The sequence below is a fragment of the Mobula birostris genome, chromosome 2 (assembly GCF_030028105.1).
Source record: "Mobula birostris isolate sMobBir1 chromosome 2, sMobBir1.hap1, whole genome shotgun sequence".
NCBI classification, from domain to species: domain Eukaryota; kingdom Metazoa; phylum Chordata; class Chondrichthyes; order Myliobatiformes; family Myliobatidae; genus Mobula; species Mobula birostris.
This window is the reverse complement of record NC_092371.1, coordinates 222,893,065-222,907,920: the sequence shown is the minus strand read 5'-3', so window position 1 is coordinate 222,907,920 and position 14,856 is coordinate 222,893,065. Positions and strand designations below refer to the sequence as shown.

General features: G+C 42.0%; 1 protein-coding gene across 12 annotated transcripts in view; it reads right to left on the bottom strand.

Annotated features, from left to right (window-relative positions):
• epb41l2 (erythrocyte membrane protein band 4.1 like 2) overlaps positions 1–14,856 on the bottom strand; it is a 193,188-nt gene that overhangs the window by 29,205 nt on the left and 149,127 nt on the right. For 6 of the 12 annotated variants that reach the window (XM_072251522.1, XM_072251530.1, XM_072251531.1 and 3 more), the window contains exons 11-15: positions 7,073–7,245; positions 5,334–5,515; positions 1,273–1,308; positions 1,015–1,077; positions 67–213 (exon numbers count right to left, since the gene is read on the bottom strand). In XM_072251522.1, the coding sequence (XP_072107623.1) occupies positions 67–213; positions 1,015–1,077; positions 1,273–1,308; positions 5,334–5,515; positions 7,073–7,245 (601 nt within the window). The remainder of the gene's footprint in view (positions 1–66; positions 214–1,014; positions 1,078–1,272; positions 1,309–5,333; positions 5,516–7,072; positions 7,246–14,856) is intronic. The other 6 variants (XM_072251528.1, XM_072251529.1, XM_072251533.1 and 3 more) reach the window with 4 other exon arrangements.

The following is a 14,856-nucleotide window of genomic DNA, read 5'->3' as shown; positions in this document are numbered from 1 at the left end:
AATTGCATGCTACGCAAATTAAACATGCTTCATATTATATCCTGAGGCTCTGTTTCTAAAACGTACCCCTTCTGTTTGCAGTATTAAGGGTTTAGTCAACCGATTTTCCCATTCATTTGGACGTGGTTCAGGTGTGGATTCCATGAAATTGCGTTTTAGCTCACTAATGCTAGCTTGATGTTTCAATAGATCCTCCTGGGTTTTATCAAGGTCCTAATTTCCGCACATGTGCACAACAAGAATGAGACAATAGATTAAAACTAAATTAGTATAAATGAGAAACACACAGGAACACCAAGGCTCACTGAAAAATAGGTTCTCAATTGAAACCAGTAGGCTAGATTTTTTGGGATAGTAATTAAATAGGTTGGAATTATTTACCGAGCAGCAACACCAAACAGCAGGTGCCCAAGACACCAAACTTCAAGAATTAGATGAAGGCTCTGAACAATTAGAAACAACCTGCTCCTAAGTGGATTCAATTTCAGATCAATTTATGTGGTTTTAGAATAATGTTTAACTGTGAAACAGACTTGCCTTAAATTTTAGAAATATTTTCTTTTCCTATTATAAACTTAATGCAACCAATTAAAAACATTCAGTGAGACAAGGTGTAGAAAATGCACATTTAGCTCGATACCTGGAGTGGCTGATTTTAGTCAATTCTATGCATATTATTGGGTAAAACAGCAAGATTTTACCAGATTATGCAAGAAACATCAATTAGTTTTCTTTTGTACAGTATTCCTGGTTAGTAAATGTGTTCATTCATCCAAATATAACCACAATAAAATGCTTTCGATTCTACCTGGCGCTCAGTTTAGTCTCTTCTGCATGCTAAAATTCTAAATTAATCCTAGCACAGCCCAGAATTTGAGCAATGTGGCTTTGCAAAGAGCAGCACGCATTTCCATTCCCATGCACTGCATGCAATATTCACTGTGACAGCCTGCTTGTGAAAGGTCATTCAGTGCAATGCATCAGTCTGTCTAAATACTTTTATTTTATACCAACCTCCAACATTAAATTGCTATGTCTGATATAAATATTTTCTCCTCCTATGCTCAATGACTTATTCTGTGAAATTGAAAGGAGAAAAAATCCAACATAAAAATAAAATTAAATGTACATGCAAGCGCTAAAACAGTGAAAATCAGAAAAAAAAACATTTTAGAATCAAAATCTACACCACCACATCCTATGTGGCACTCTAAAACATTCAAAGCCAAAAACAAATGGGAAAAAGAATGAAAGAACTTAAGTTGCTTCAACCTTTAGTTGTTGAGGTGCTGTTTCATCCTGTTCTGTCTGCATGCATTCAGTAAGTCATAAAAAGAAAAAAATTAATCTGTTGCTTAAAAAGTGATAAATATATGCAAATAACAATCTTAAACACATTGCTTATTTCACCTGCCTCTATTTGTAATACTTTTCTACCTTTCACCAACATCCATAAATGGATTAAACTGTATTTATTTCAATGCAAGAGGTCTGACAGATCAAGCCGATGGACTTAGATTGGAAAGCTATGTGTGACTACGATATTACAGCCATTACAGAAACATGGTTATGAGGGGACAGGTTAATACTCTGAGTTCAGGCAAGACAGAGGCAGGGGAAAAAGAGGAGGGGAGTAACATTTTTTATTAAGGGGAATGTCACAGTAGTAGTCAGAAGATGAATTACGGCTCATCCAGTGAGGCTTTATGGTTGGAACCAAGAAATGATGAGACACTACAAGGCAGTTACTTTACATCCATAATTGGGAAAAATAATAGAACCTGCTCTTGAGGCGCTAACTGCAGGACTAATCGAAATATATCAGGCAACATTTAAGGGAAAATCACATCTGACAAATTTGATGGAGCTCCTTGAGGTGTAACATAAAAGGTGAATAAAAGGGAACTAGTAAATATAACGTACTTGGAATCTCAGAAGTAATTTATAAAGATGCCACATAAACAGTTACTTCACAAGAGTGCATGGGGTCGGGGATAATATACCAACATAGATAGGACACTGGCTAACCATCAGACAACAGTCATGATAAATAGGCCGTTTTTGGACTAGCAATCAGGAGCCTATTGGGTGTCAGGGATAAAAGCTTTGGCCTCCACTACTAGTCTTGACAACTTGAATGAAGGTATAATGTATTCCAAGAGTGTGGGAAATTAGTGTCAGTGTTGAAACTGAATCAGTTAAATACTTAGTGAATGGTACAGCAGGCTTGAGGAGCCTCCTCTGATTTGTGATAGTGCTAATAAACTGTTAGAATTTGTAGAAATATCTATATATCATTAGCAAATTTACATCAATGTTGAAGGTTGAGGGCACAACAGATTTTATTTTGAAGGCAGCTATTTGGAAGTGACAGATTTACATAGAAATATAATACATCTAGACTGGTAATTCATACAGTATATTAGAAATGGACTTGACAAAAAAAATTGTCGTCAACTCAGATGGCTTCAACATACCGAATCAACTTCCAAAACTGTCAGTCAAGCAGAGTATAGAGGTGAGAGGGCACAGATGAAAATGGAAATTCACAAAGAAAAATTTAACTCTAGCTGCTGACAGTAGCACCAACCCTATTCAGGATATTTGCAGCAGCAGGTGCATAAAAAGGGCCCGGAAGATTATCACAGACTCCAGCCACTCCAACCACAAACTGTTTCAGCTGCTTCCATCTAACAAACTGTACTGCAGGAGTAAGGCCAGGACCAACAGGCTCTGGGACAGCTTCTTTCACCAGTCCATCAGATTCATCAATACACATTGATCTGATTGCATATCTGACTGCACATAACTGTTACACAAGTTCCACAAAATGCAGATCACTGGAAGAAACTTTTGCATCAGTTTTTCTCAATGAGTGATAAACATCCATTCAAGTAGGAGTTTAGTAAGAGGGGGAAAATGTTTACAGATCAAATAGTTTCCACATCAGGTTTGAAAGCTCTCCACTCCTAGCTTTGTAGAAACAGACTAAATTCAGAGTACATTCAGAAACTATGAAATTAGGAGGAAAATTTTGTCATTAATGAAATGACAGAAATTGGTCAAAAATCAGACCCCAAAATACAAGATACAACATTGATTAAAAAATGGTCCTAACTTCCTGCACCCAAAAAAAAAACTTTCTCTTAACTATTTTTAATATCATATTAAAAAGGTTTGTTAAACGTTGCGCATTAAGTGGCAAAATTACACACCTCCTCTTCCTCTGCTCTCTCACTCAGGTCATTGTCATACCAGCCATATAATGTAGTCGGCTTAGGTTCCAGGTAACAGAGAGACAAAGCAAGTGGAAGGGAAAGGACGAGCGATAACGGAACAGACTGGGATGTGGACAGAAGCAGCACAAAGATAAGGATGATGGAAGGAATTAGAGATGGAGATGTAATGGGGATGTACTTTTGAAAGCTTGGTGGAATCAAAGCAACATAGTTATCAGGGAGACTGGGGAAGCTGATGTACCCATCCTCATCAAGCAATGAAGGAAATTTGGGAAGCAGACATTTATATAGGTTTAGAAATGCAGAACCCAATGCCTTTCTTACAGAACTGGATTTAATTTTGCTTTCTTTCTGATCCTGTACTGCAGGATTAGAGCATTGAGAAAGAGTGGTAAATACAGGAGCCAGATAATGTGTGGTTAGCCCAGGTTCATTCTTTGGAAGTGCTGTGCATAATCTGTCAGTAGAAGAAATAGACCCAGAAATACATTCTTGGTCTAATTCACCAGCTGAAAATGCACTACCTTCTGAAATGTCAGACAGAATATCTGTCTCTGGAATAGGAAAGAGATTAGAAGGGAGCGAATAGTTCGAATATGTAGGAGATGGTGGACAAATGTTGTGATACTAAATTAAACTCAAAGTGCATACATGTTCATATTCCAGAAAGAAGAGGGCAAAGGAAACAAAAAGAGAAATATTAGTCAGAGAGTCATACAAGGAAGTGTTGCACATTTCAAACGAATGAAGACCAACAATAGTCTTTACAAGATGAGTAGGGTAAACAACACAGGAAAAACAAGCAAAACAATTTGCACAATAATTAGTCATTATTCCTCCTGTGAACATATTCAATTTGAAATACAAAACGCTAATAAATTATGTTTATGATTATTGAACTTTCTCTCCCCCCCAGCAAACCTATTTGGTTAAATTTGTAAGCCATGGGTCTTATTTCATTATTGAATTATAATATTAGCTAGTACTAACTTAACTAATATAATGCATGCTCTGACAATACATTTTTCAATATTTAGTAAACCTGTGCACCTGGACACTGAACTAAAGTATTTCCTTTCACTTTCAACATTTACAGTGGCATAATTGTCACTCCATTCAATTAGTTACTAATTCAAAACATAACATTTTTATCATCATCATTACGTGTCTTGTCATATGACCATGATTGTTCTTGGCAAATTCTGCAGAAGTGGTTTGCCATTGACTTTTTCCGGGCAGTGTCTTTATAAGATGGGTGACCCCAGCCATCTTATACACAGAGCTGAACATCTCTTCTGCAATACTTTCAATGCAATGCTTTGTTTTTTTCAATTATTTGTGAATGACTAGTCATTCATTACCTTACTAATTAATCCTTGTGATTTCTTCTAGCTTGGCCAGCAAACCCCTTCAAAACACTGCAGCTTTCTTATTTTGAGTAGCTATACTTAGTGCATTAAATTTCCTGAATAAATATTATTTAGTATAGTTGGAAAACAAGCAGGCTTTGAGGATTAAAATCAATGAGGGAGCAAGAACACTTCAAGACTGCTTCAGGTTACTTATTTAAAGAATAATAAAGAGATATTTTATATGTATATTATTTATCACTGATCATGATACTGGAAAAGTAGCAATCCAATGAGATTGCTCATTACATATTTAATCAAGAAAGCCCTCACTTCTTTCCTAATCTATGCATTCCAGTTAGTTACAATTCTAAAACTGATTTCTTAATGAATTTTACATGTTAATTGCCCTCCTCCAAGAATAAGAAGTCATCTTGACATTTCACATTCCTTAATGTCTCATGGATGCATGCTTCAATGACACTATGAATCATGACCTTTTGTCTTACTTATCTTCCTGATTAATGTACTTGCACATTGTGGAGACACTGTGGACTGACAACTTCACTTTGAATAAAAAAACCTGCTTCTAAGCCTCTCATTAAACTTGGCCAATGCAGTGGTAAATTATTTGGAAGATAGGAGGAGACAGGAGTTCTGTACTATATCCATGTCTGGTATTATATTCTCAATTGTAAACAATGAATATTGCTCCCAAAAATGAAAAACTATAAAAATATTGTACCTTTGCTTCAACAGATATTTGCAGCTGTGAAGGTTTCAAATCAGTGGTTACATCTTTTAGTGCCAACTCTTTTTCTACTTCTGTTTTATTAACAGCAGCTGCTGTTGCAGTGTCCTCTGCTGTTGAATCTAGACATGACGATTCCTGCTGGAGACCCACTTCATTAATGCCACCTACTGGAGCTGTTAGAAAAAGAGAATTTCTGTTATATTACAAAGTTCAATAAATTCTCATAACATATCAAATACAGAGGCTTGATGAAAACACACTATTCCTGCTCTGAAAATCATATCTGAGAAATTAACCATATAACAATTGCAGCATGGAAACAGGCCATCTCAGCCCTTCAAGTCCGTGCCGAATGCTTACTCTCACCTAGTCCCATCTACCTGCACTCAGCCCATAACCCTCCATTCCTTTCCTGTCCATATACCTATCCAATTTTTTTTTAAATGGCAAAATTGAACCTGCCTCTACCACTTCTACTGGAAGCTCGTTCCACACAGCTACCACTCTGAGTTAAGAAGTTCCCCCTCATGTTAAACTTTTGCCCCTTAACTCTCAACTCATGTCCTCTTGTTTGAATCTCCCCTACCCTCAATGGAAAAAGCCTATCCACGCCAACTCTATCTATGCCCCTCATAATTTTAAATACCTCTATCAAGTCCCCCCCTCAACCTTTTACGCTCCAAAGAATAAAGACCTAATTTGTTCAACCTTCCTCTGTAACTTAGGTGCTGAAACCTAAGAAACATTCTAGTAAATCTCCTCTGTACTCTCTCTATTTTGTTGACATCTTTCCCATAATTCGGTGACCAAAACTGTACACAATACTTTCTAATATCAGGAAAGATGTTACCAGATCTATAATTCAACAAAGTGGAAAAAAAAGGATCACTGTTACGTTGGAATTTATCGCAAATCAGTAGAAAGATGTGACACAGGATTGGTAGATATTGAATCCTTGTGAGTTGAGTAAAGAAACTGCAAGGGTAGAAGGACCCTGATGACAGTTGGAGTGCCTATAAAAAGTATTCATCTCCTTGGAAGTTTTCGTGTTTTATTGTTTTACCACATTGAATCACAGTAGATTTAATTTGGCTTTTTTGACAATGATCAACAGAAAAAGACTATTTCATGTCAAAGTGAAAACATATCTCTACAAAGTGATCTAAATTAAATCCCTTTCGCAGCTTCATTTGTGCAATAAAGATTGATCAGATTTAAGAAACACTCAGATAGATCTATGGATGGAAAGGGCCTGGAGGAATATGGGCCAAATGCAGATCATTAGGACAAGCAACAACATGGATGGCATAGATTGGTTGGGCCACAGTGCCTGTATCCATGCTGTATTGCTCGTGGCTTCTATGAGAAAAAGCAATGTTAGTAGATGGTGGAGAAATACATACAGGTACTGAAGTAGCAGCATCTGTTTCAATTTAGTTGAATTCAGTCCCTCCAAAAAAAACAGTCTGGAAGAATGTTAAGACAATGATTCAAAAGTCATGGTAACCTGAAAAGTCTTGCTGCTGTGAAATTCTGATAGTGGTGTTTTTGATTCCTAACTTCATCTCAAATTGTGACTAATTAAATCGTAACTACTAAAGCTCTGGGGAAAAATATTAACTGAATTGTAGTTTCTCCGTTATCTGAAAATACTTAAATTTAAGAGACTTTGTGAATTTGTTAACAGAAAATACTCTACATTTTCCAAGAAAGGATCATTCTGCGCCTACCTCCATCAAGGCTTCTGGACATTCGTTTACTTGAAGTACGTTCAAAATACGGTGCAGGTCTGTCAATAAGAATGCTTGCCTCCCGCGTTTGAGCCTGGGTGCGCCCACTGTAGCGGAACTTGGAACCTAAAGTCAGGAACTTGCTTTTTGGGGTTTGCTCGGGAGACAGCAACCTGGAAAGAATGATTGCAAAAGTCCAAAGTTGAAAGTAAGTGAACATACAGAGTTACATTTTGAAGTATTTCAAACCTAGTAAACAACTATTAAATAGCTCAGAGACAAAGATGCTATTTGATCATAAACATTGAGTACTTTTTTTTTTAAGCAGACTGCATTTTCACCATTTAAATATTGTGTAAGTATTTGAGTGAAATTCTTCTCATACAAGCTTCTTACCAAAGGGAGTATTTCATACCATTGCTCTTTCCTCTTTTATAATGTATATTGAGGCAGTCCGTCATAAGTCATGTACTTAAAAATATTATAGAAACATAAGAACATTAGAAATAGGAGCAGGAGTAGGTCATCCTGCCCATGGAGTCTGCCCTGCCATTCAATAAGATCATGGCTAATCTGTTCGTAAAGTCAGCTCCATCTACCTGCCTTTTCCCCATAACCCTTAATTCCCCTACTATGTAAGAATCTATCTAACTGTATCTTAAATATATTTAATGAAGAAGCCTCAACGGCTTCCCTGGGCAGAGAATTCCACAGATTCACCACACTCTGGGAAAAACAGGTTCTTCTCATCATAAATACAAAATAATCTGCAGATGCTGGGGTCAAAACAACACTCACAACACACTGGAGGAACTCAACAGGTCGGGCAGCATCCATGGAAAAGATCAGTCGACGTTTCGGGCCGGAACCCTTCATCAGGACTGTAGGGGAAAGGGGCAGAGGCTCTATAAAGAAGGTGGGGGGAGGGTGGGAAGGAGAAGGCTGGTAGGTTCCAGGTGAAAAACCAGTAAGGGGAAAGATAAAGGGGTGGGGGAAGGGAGGCAGGGAGGTGATAGGCAGGAAAGGTGAAGAAAGAATAGGGGAAAACACAATGGGTAGTAGGAGGCGGAACCAAGAGGGAGGTGGTAGGCAGCTGGGGGAGGGGGCAGAGTGACATAGGGATAGGGGAAGGGAGGGGGAGAGAATTACCGGAAGTTGGAGAATTCTATGTTCATACCAAGGGGCTGGAGACTACCTAGACGGTATATGAGGTGTTGCTCCTCCAACCTGAGTTTAGCCTCATCATGGCAGTAGAGGAGGCCATGTATCAACATATCTGAATGGGAGTGGGAAGCAGAGTTGAAGTGGGTGGCTACTGGGAGATCCTGCCTGTTTTGGTGGACAGCGGAGGTGCTCGACGAAGCGGTCCTCCAATCTGCGTCGGGTTTCAGCGATGTAGAGGAGGCCGCACCGGGAGCAGCGGATGCAATAGATGACCCCAACAGATTCGCAAGTGAAGTGTTGCCTAACCAGTGTAGAGGAGGCCGCACTATGATATAGAGGATGTCCAACCCCTATACACCTCCATTCCCCATGAAGGAGGCCTCAAAGCCCTCCGCTACTTTCTGGATAATAGACCTCACCAGTTCCCCACCACCACTACCCTCCTCCGGTTGGCGGAACTGGTTCTCACACTCAATAACTTCTCTTTTGGCTCTTCCCATTTTCTTCAGACCAAGGGTGTAGCTATGGGAACTTGCATGGGCCCTAGTTATGCCTGCCTCTTCGTTGGTTATGTGGAACAGCCTGTGCTCCAAACCTATTCTGGTACTGCTCCCCAACTTTTCCTTCGGTACATTGATGACTACATTGGTGCTGCTTCCTGCACCCATGCTGAGCTCGTCAATTTCATCGACTTTACTTCCAACTTCCACCCAGCCCTCAAATTCACTTGGTCATCTTGGACACTTCTCTCCCCTTTCTCGATCTCTCGGTCTCCATCTCTGGAGACAGACTGTCCACTGACATCTTCTACAAGCCCACTGACCTCAACTATACCTCTTCCCACCCCGCCACATGCAAAAATGCTATTCCCTATTCCCAGTTCCTCCGTCTCCGCCACATCTGCTCCCAGGATGAGGCTTTCCATTCCAGGACATCTCAAGTGTCCTCTTTCTTTAAGGATTGTGGTTTCCCTTCTGCTGTCATCAATGATGCCCTCACCCGCATCTCCTCCATTTCCCGCACTTCGGCTCTCACCCCATCCTCCCGCCACCACAACAGGGACAGAGTTCCCCTTGTCCTCACCTACCACCACACTAGCCTCCGGATCCAACACATTATCCTCCGCAACTTCCGCCACCTTCAACAGGACCCCACCACTAAGCACATCTTTCCCTCTCTGCCTTCCGCAGGGATTGGTCCCTCCGCAGCTCCCTGGTCCACACGTCCCTCCCCACGGATCTCCCACCTGGGCCTTATCCCTGTAAGTGCAAGTGCTATACCTGTCCCTACACCTCCTCTCTTGCCACCATTCAGGGCCCCAAACAGTACTTCCAAGTAAGGCAACACTTCATTTGTGAGTCTGTTGGGGTCATCTATTGCATCCGGTGCTCCCGGTGCAGTCTCCTCTACATCGGTGAAACCCGACACAGATTGGGGGACCGCTTCGTCGAGCACCTCTGCTCCGTCCGCCAAAACAGACAGGATCTCCCAGTAGCCACCCACTTCAACTCTGCTTCCCACTCCCATTCAGATATGTCCATACATGGCCTCCTCTACTGCCATGATGACGCTAAACTCAGGTTTGAAGAGCAACACCTCATATACCGTCTAGGTAGTCTCCAGCCCCTTGGTATGAACATAGAATTCTCCAACTTCCGGTAATTCCCTCCCCCTCCCTTCCCCTATCCCTATGTCACTCTGCCCCCTCCCCCAGCTGCCTACCACCTCCTCTTGGTTCCGCCTCCTAGTACCCATTGAGTTTGCCCTATTCTTTCTTCACCTTTCCTGCCTATCCCCTCCCTGCCTCCCTTCCCCCACCCCTTTATCCTTCCCCTTACTGGTTTTTCACCAGGAACCTACCAGCCTTCTCCTTCCCACCCTCCCCCCACCTTCTTTATAGGGCCTCTGCCCCTTCCCCCTACAGTCCTGACGAAGGGTTCCGGCCCGAAACGTCGACCAATCTTTTCCACGGATGCTGCCTGACCTGCTGAGTACCTTTAGCGTGTTGTGAGGTTCTTCGCATCTCCGTCCTAAATCTTCTCCCCTGAATCTTGAGGCAATGTCCCTAGTTCTAGTCTCACCTACCAATGGAAACAACTTTCCCACTTCTATCTTATCTATCCCTTTCAAAATTTTGTATGCTTCGAGAAGATCCCCTCTCATTCTTCTGAACTCCAGAGAGTATAGTCCCAGGCGACTCAATCTCTCCTCATAGGTTAACCCCTTCATCTCTAGAATCGACCTGGTGAACCACCTCTGCACTGCCTCCAAAGCCAGTAATACCCTTCCTCAAGTATGGAGACCAGAACTGCACACAGTACTCCAGGTACGGCCTCATCAGTACCCTGTATAGTTGCAGCATGACCTCCCTGCTCTTGAATTCAATCCTTCAGCAATGAAGGCCAATATTCCGTTTGCCGTCTTAATAACCTGTTGTACCTGCAAACCAACATTTTGCAATTCATGCACAAACACTCCCAAGTCCCTCTGCACAACAGCATGCTGCAATCTTTCACTATTTAAATAATAATCTGCTCTTCTATTACTCCTTCCAAAGTGGATGATCTTGCATTTACCAATGTTGTATTCCATCTGATAGACCTTGGCCCACTCACTTAACCTATCTATATCCCTCTGCAGACTCTCCACATCCTCTGTACAATTTGCTTTTCCACTCAGTTTAGTGTCATCAGCAAATTTTGCTACGCTACACTCCGTCCCCGCTTCCAAATCATCAAAGTAAATGGTAAACAGCTGCGGGCCCAGCACCGACCCTTGCAGCACCCCACTCACCACTGACTGCCAACCAGAGAAACACCCATTTATACCAACTCTGTCTTCTATTGGTTAACCAATCCACTATCCATTGCAATACACTTCCTCCGACTCCATACATCTGTATCTTATTTATCAGTCTCTTGTGCGCACCTTATCAAACGCCTTCTGGAAATCCAAGTATACGACATCCACCTCTTCCCCTCTATCCACTGCACTCATTATGTCCTCAAAGAACTCCAGTAAGATTATCAAACGGGACCTGCCTTTTCTGAATCCATGCTGTGTCTGTCTAATGGAACCACTCTTTTCTAAATGTTTCGCTATTTCTTCCTAATAACAGCTTCAAGCATTTTCCCGACTACAGATGTTAAGCTAACTGGCCTATAGTTGCCAGTCATTTGCCTACATCCTTTTTCAAAAAGTGGTGTGACATTTGCTGTCTTCCAATCTGCCGGGACATGTCCAGAGTCTAGAGAGTTTTAGTAAATGATTACCAATGCATCTATTATAATCTCCGCCAATTCCCTCAGCACCCTGGGATGCATCCCATCAGGACCAGGGGCTTATCTACCTTCAAGCCCTCTAGTTTGCTCATCACTATCTCTTTAGTGACAGTGATTTTATCGAGGTTCTCACCTTCCATTTCATCCACAACATAATTCTTTGGCATATTAGACGTGTCCTCCACCGCGAAGACCGACACAAAATAGTCATTCAATGCCTCAGCCATTTCCTCATCACCCAATATCAATTTCCCTTCTCGTCTTTCAAAGGACCTACGTTGACTTTACCACCCTCTTCCGCTTTATATATTTATAAAAACTTTTTCTATCTTTGTGCTAATTTACTTTCATACTCTATCTTCCCTTTCCTTATTTCTTGTTTAGTTGTTCTTTGTTGCTTTTTAAAGTTTTCCCATTCCTGCAGTCTCCCACTACCCTTTGCGAATTTGTACACAAGCTTTTAATTTGATAGTATCTTTCATTTCCTTAGTTATCCAAGGCTAGCTTTCCCCACACTTACTGTCTTTACTTTTGACTGGAATATACTTTTGTTGAGCACTGTGAAAAACTCTTTGAAAGTACTCCACTGTTCCTCAACTGTCCTGCCAAATAGCCTGTGCTCCCAATCCACCTTAGCCAACTCCTCCCTCATACCATTGTAGTCTCCCTTGTTCAAGCATAATACACTAATTTTAGATCTAACTATTTCACCCTCCATCTGTATGCGAAATTCAATCATACTATGATCACTCTTTCCAAGAGGATTCCTGACTACAAGATCGTTAATCTTACCTGTCTCATTGCACAGGACTAGATCTAAGATAGCATTTTCCCTTGTAGGTTCACTAACATGCTGCTCAAGAAAGCCATCACTGATGCATTCTATGAAGTCCTCCTCAAGACTTCCTTGACCAACCTGATTTACCTAATCTATGTGGAAGTTAAAATCCCCCATGACAACTGCCGTTCCGTTCTTACAAGCCTCAGTTATTTCTTGGTTAATTGCCTCTGACACTGCAATATTTTTATTAGGTGGCCTATAGACAACTCCCACCAGTGATTTTTTCCCTGTACTATTCTTAATCTCTACCCAGATGGCCTCAACATTCTGCTCCGTAGATCTTATATCGTCTCTCACAATCGCTCTGATCTCATCCTTAATTAAGAGCACCACCCCACCTCCTTCGCCTTCCTACCCATCTTTCTATATTACCTGATACCCTTGGATATTTAATTCCCTGTCATCTCCACCTTGCAACCAGGTTTCTGTAATGTCCACTAAATAATATGCCTTGGTACTGACCTGTGCCACAAGTTCACTAACCTTGTTTCTAATACTACGGGCATTTAGATAAAGTGCCCTTATACTCATTGTCCTTTTAGAGTCTAGTGACCTATGCAATTTTTGTTTTTCAATTTTATGCACTCTTACTTTTTTCTTCACTAACTCTAGCTTTGGTCTCTGCATCACTTCCCTCTTCTTTTGTGTGGGTTCCCATCCCCCCTGCCATATTAGTTTAAAACCTCCCCAACAGCACTAGCAAACAATCTCCCTAGGACATTGATCCCAACCCTGCCCAGATGTAGACCATCTGGATGGTACTGGTCCCACCTCCCCCAGAAGCAGTTCCAATGCCCCAAGAATCTGAAACCCTCCCTCCTGCACCACCGCTCAAGCCACATATTCATTCTAGCTACCCTGCTATTCCAACTCTGGTTAGCACGTGGCACCGGTAATTATCCTGAGATTATTACCTTCGAGGAACTACTCTTTAATTTATCTCCTAGCTTCCTAAATTCAGCTTGTAGGACCTTATCCCGCTTTCTTCCTATATTGTTAGGAACCACGACAGCTGGCTACTCACCCGCCCCTTTCAGAATGCCCTGCAGCCTCTCCAAGACATCTCTGACCCTTGCACCTGGGAGGCAACACACCATACGGGAGTCCCGCTTGCGGCCACAGAAGCTCCTCTCTATTCCCCTTACCATGGAATCCCCCACCACAACAGCTCTGCCACTCTTTTTCTTGCCCTCATGCGCAGCAGTCACCCACGGTGCCATGATCCTGGCTACTGCTGCCTTCACCTGATCAGCCACCTCCCCCAACAGACTCCAAAGCGGTATATCTGTTTTGGAGGGGGATGACTGCAGAAGACTCCTGTACAGGTCGACCCTCTATAATCTGGCACCATTGGGACCTGAGGAGTGCCGATTAGTGAAAATGCCGACTTACAGAAAGATAACATTAAGAAATAGCTAACTGCCTCATCATACCTTTAAAATATCAAAGGGTTCAAAGGTTCATTTAATGTCAAAGGAATGTACACAATATACATCCTGAAATGGTTTTTCTTCGCAACCATCTACGAAAACAGAGGAGTTCCCCAAAGAATGAACGACAGTTAAATGTTAGAACCCCTAAAATCCACCACCCACTCTCCTCTCTCCCGCGCGTAAGCAGCAGCAAGCAACAATCCCCCCTCTCCACCAGCAAAAAATAAAATGCACCCACTACCAGCGCTCAAGCATGAGCTAAGCGATAGCAAAGGTAGACTTGCAGTTACCCCAAAGACTACATTGCACTCGCAGTTACTGAGGGAGTCCTCTTAGTTTCTATTCCTCCACTTAGTAATATGCTTAAATTCAGCGGGTCACCACATTTGATCTGTGGTCGTAGGCAGAAGAGAACGGAGTGCCAGCCAGGCAACACCGGAGGGTAGTGCGCGACTGGCGGCAGGTGGGCAAGAAGACGGACCGACCCAGCACGCACCAGGTCCCCCGCCGCTAGCAGGTGAGATGGGCGGGTACTAGGTGGCCGCACCTCACGCAAATGATATTAATAAATGCAGGGAAACAAGCAGGAATCGCCTGCTGTGCTTACAAGAGCACGCGAACACATGAACAGATCTAGCGCAACCAAAACAATGCGCAGCAGATTGGTACGGTGACCCGGAAAATTTGAAATTACAGTTGCGCGGAAAATTTGAAATCAGTGTGGATTGTCGAAGGAACCGGATTACAGGTAGCCGGATTAGTGAATGTCGACGTGTACTACCTTCTTGCTGGTCACCCATTCCATATCTTTCCATAGATCCTTAAACTGCAGTGTGACCAACTCACTAAATGTGCTATCCACAACATTCCCAGCATCTCGAATGCTCCAAAGTGAGTCCATGCGCAGCTCCAGTGCCGCCATGCGGTCTATCAGGAGCTGCAGCTGGACACACTTCCTGCACACGTAGTCTTCAGGAAGGTATAGGAAACTCAAATGAATTTTGCCTATAGCAAAACATGAATTATAGCTGCAGCTATGTTTATGTTGACTGTGTGCATAAAAGT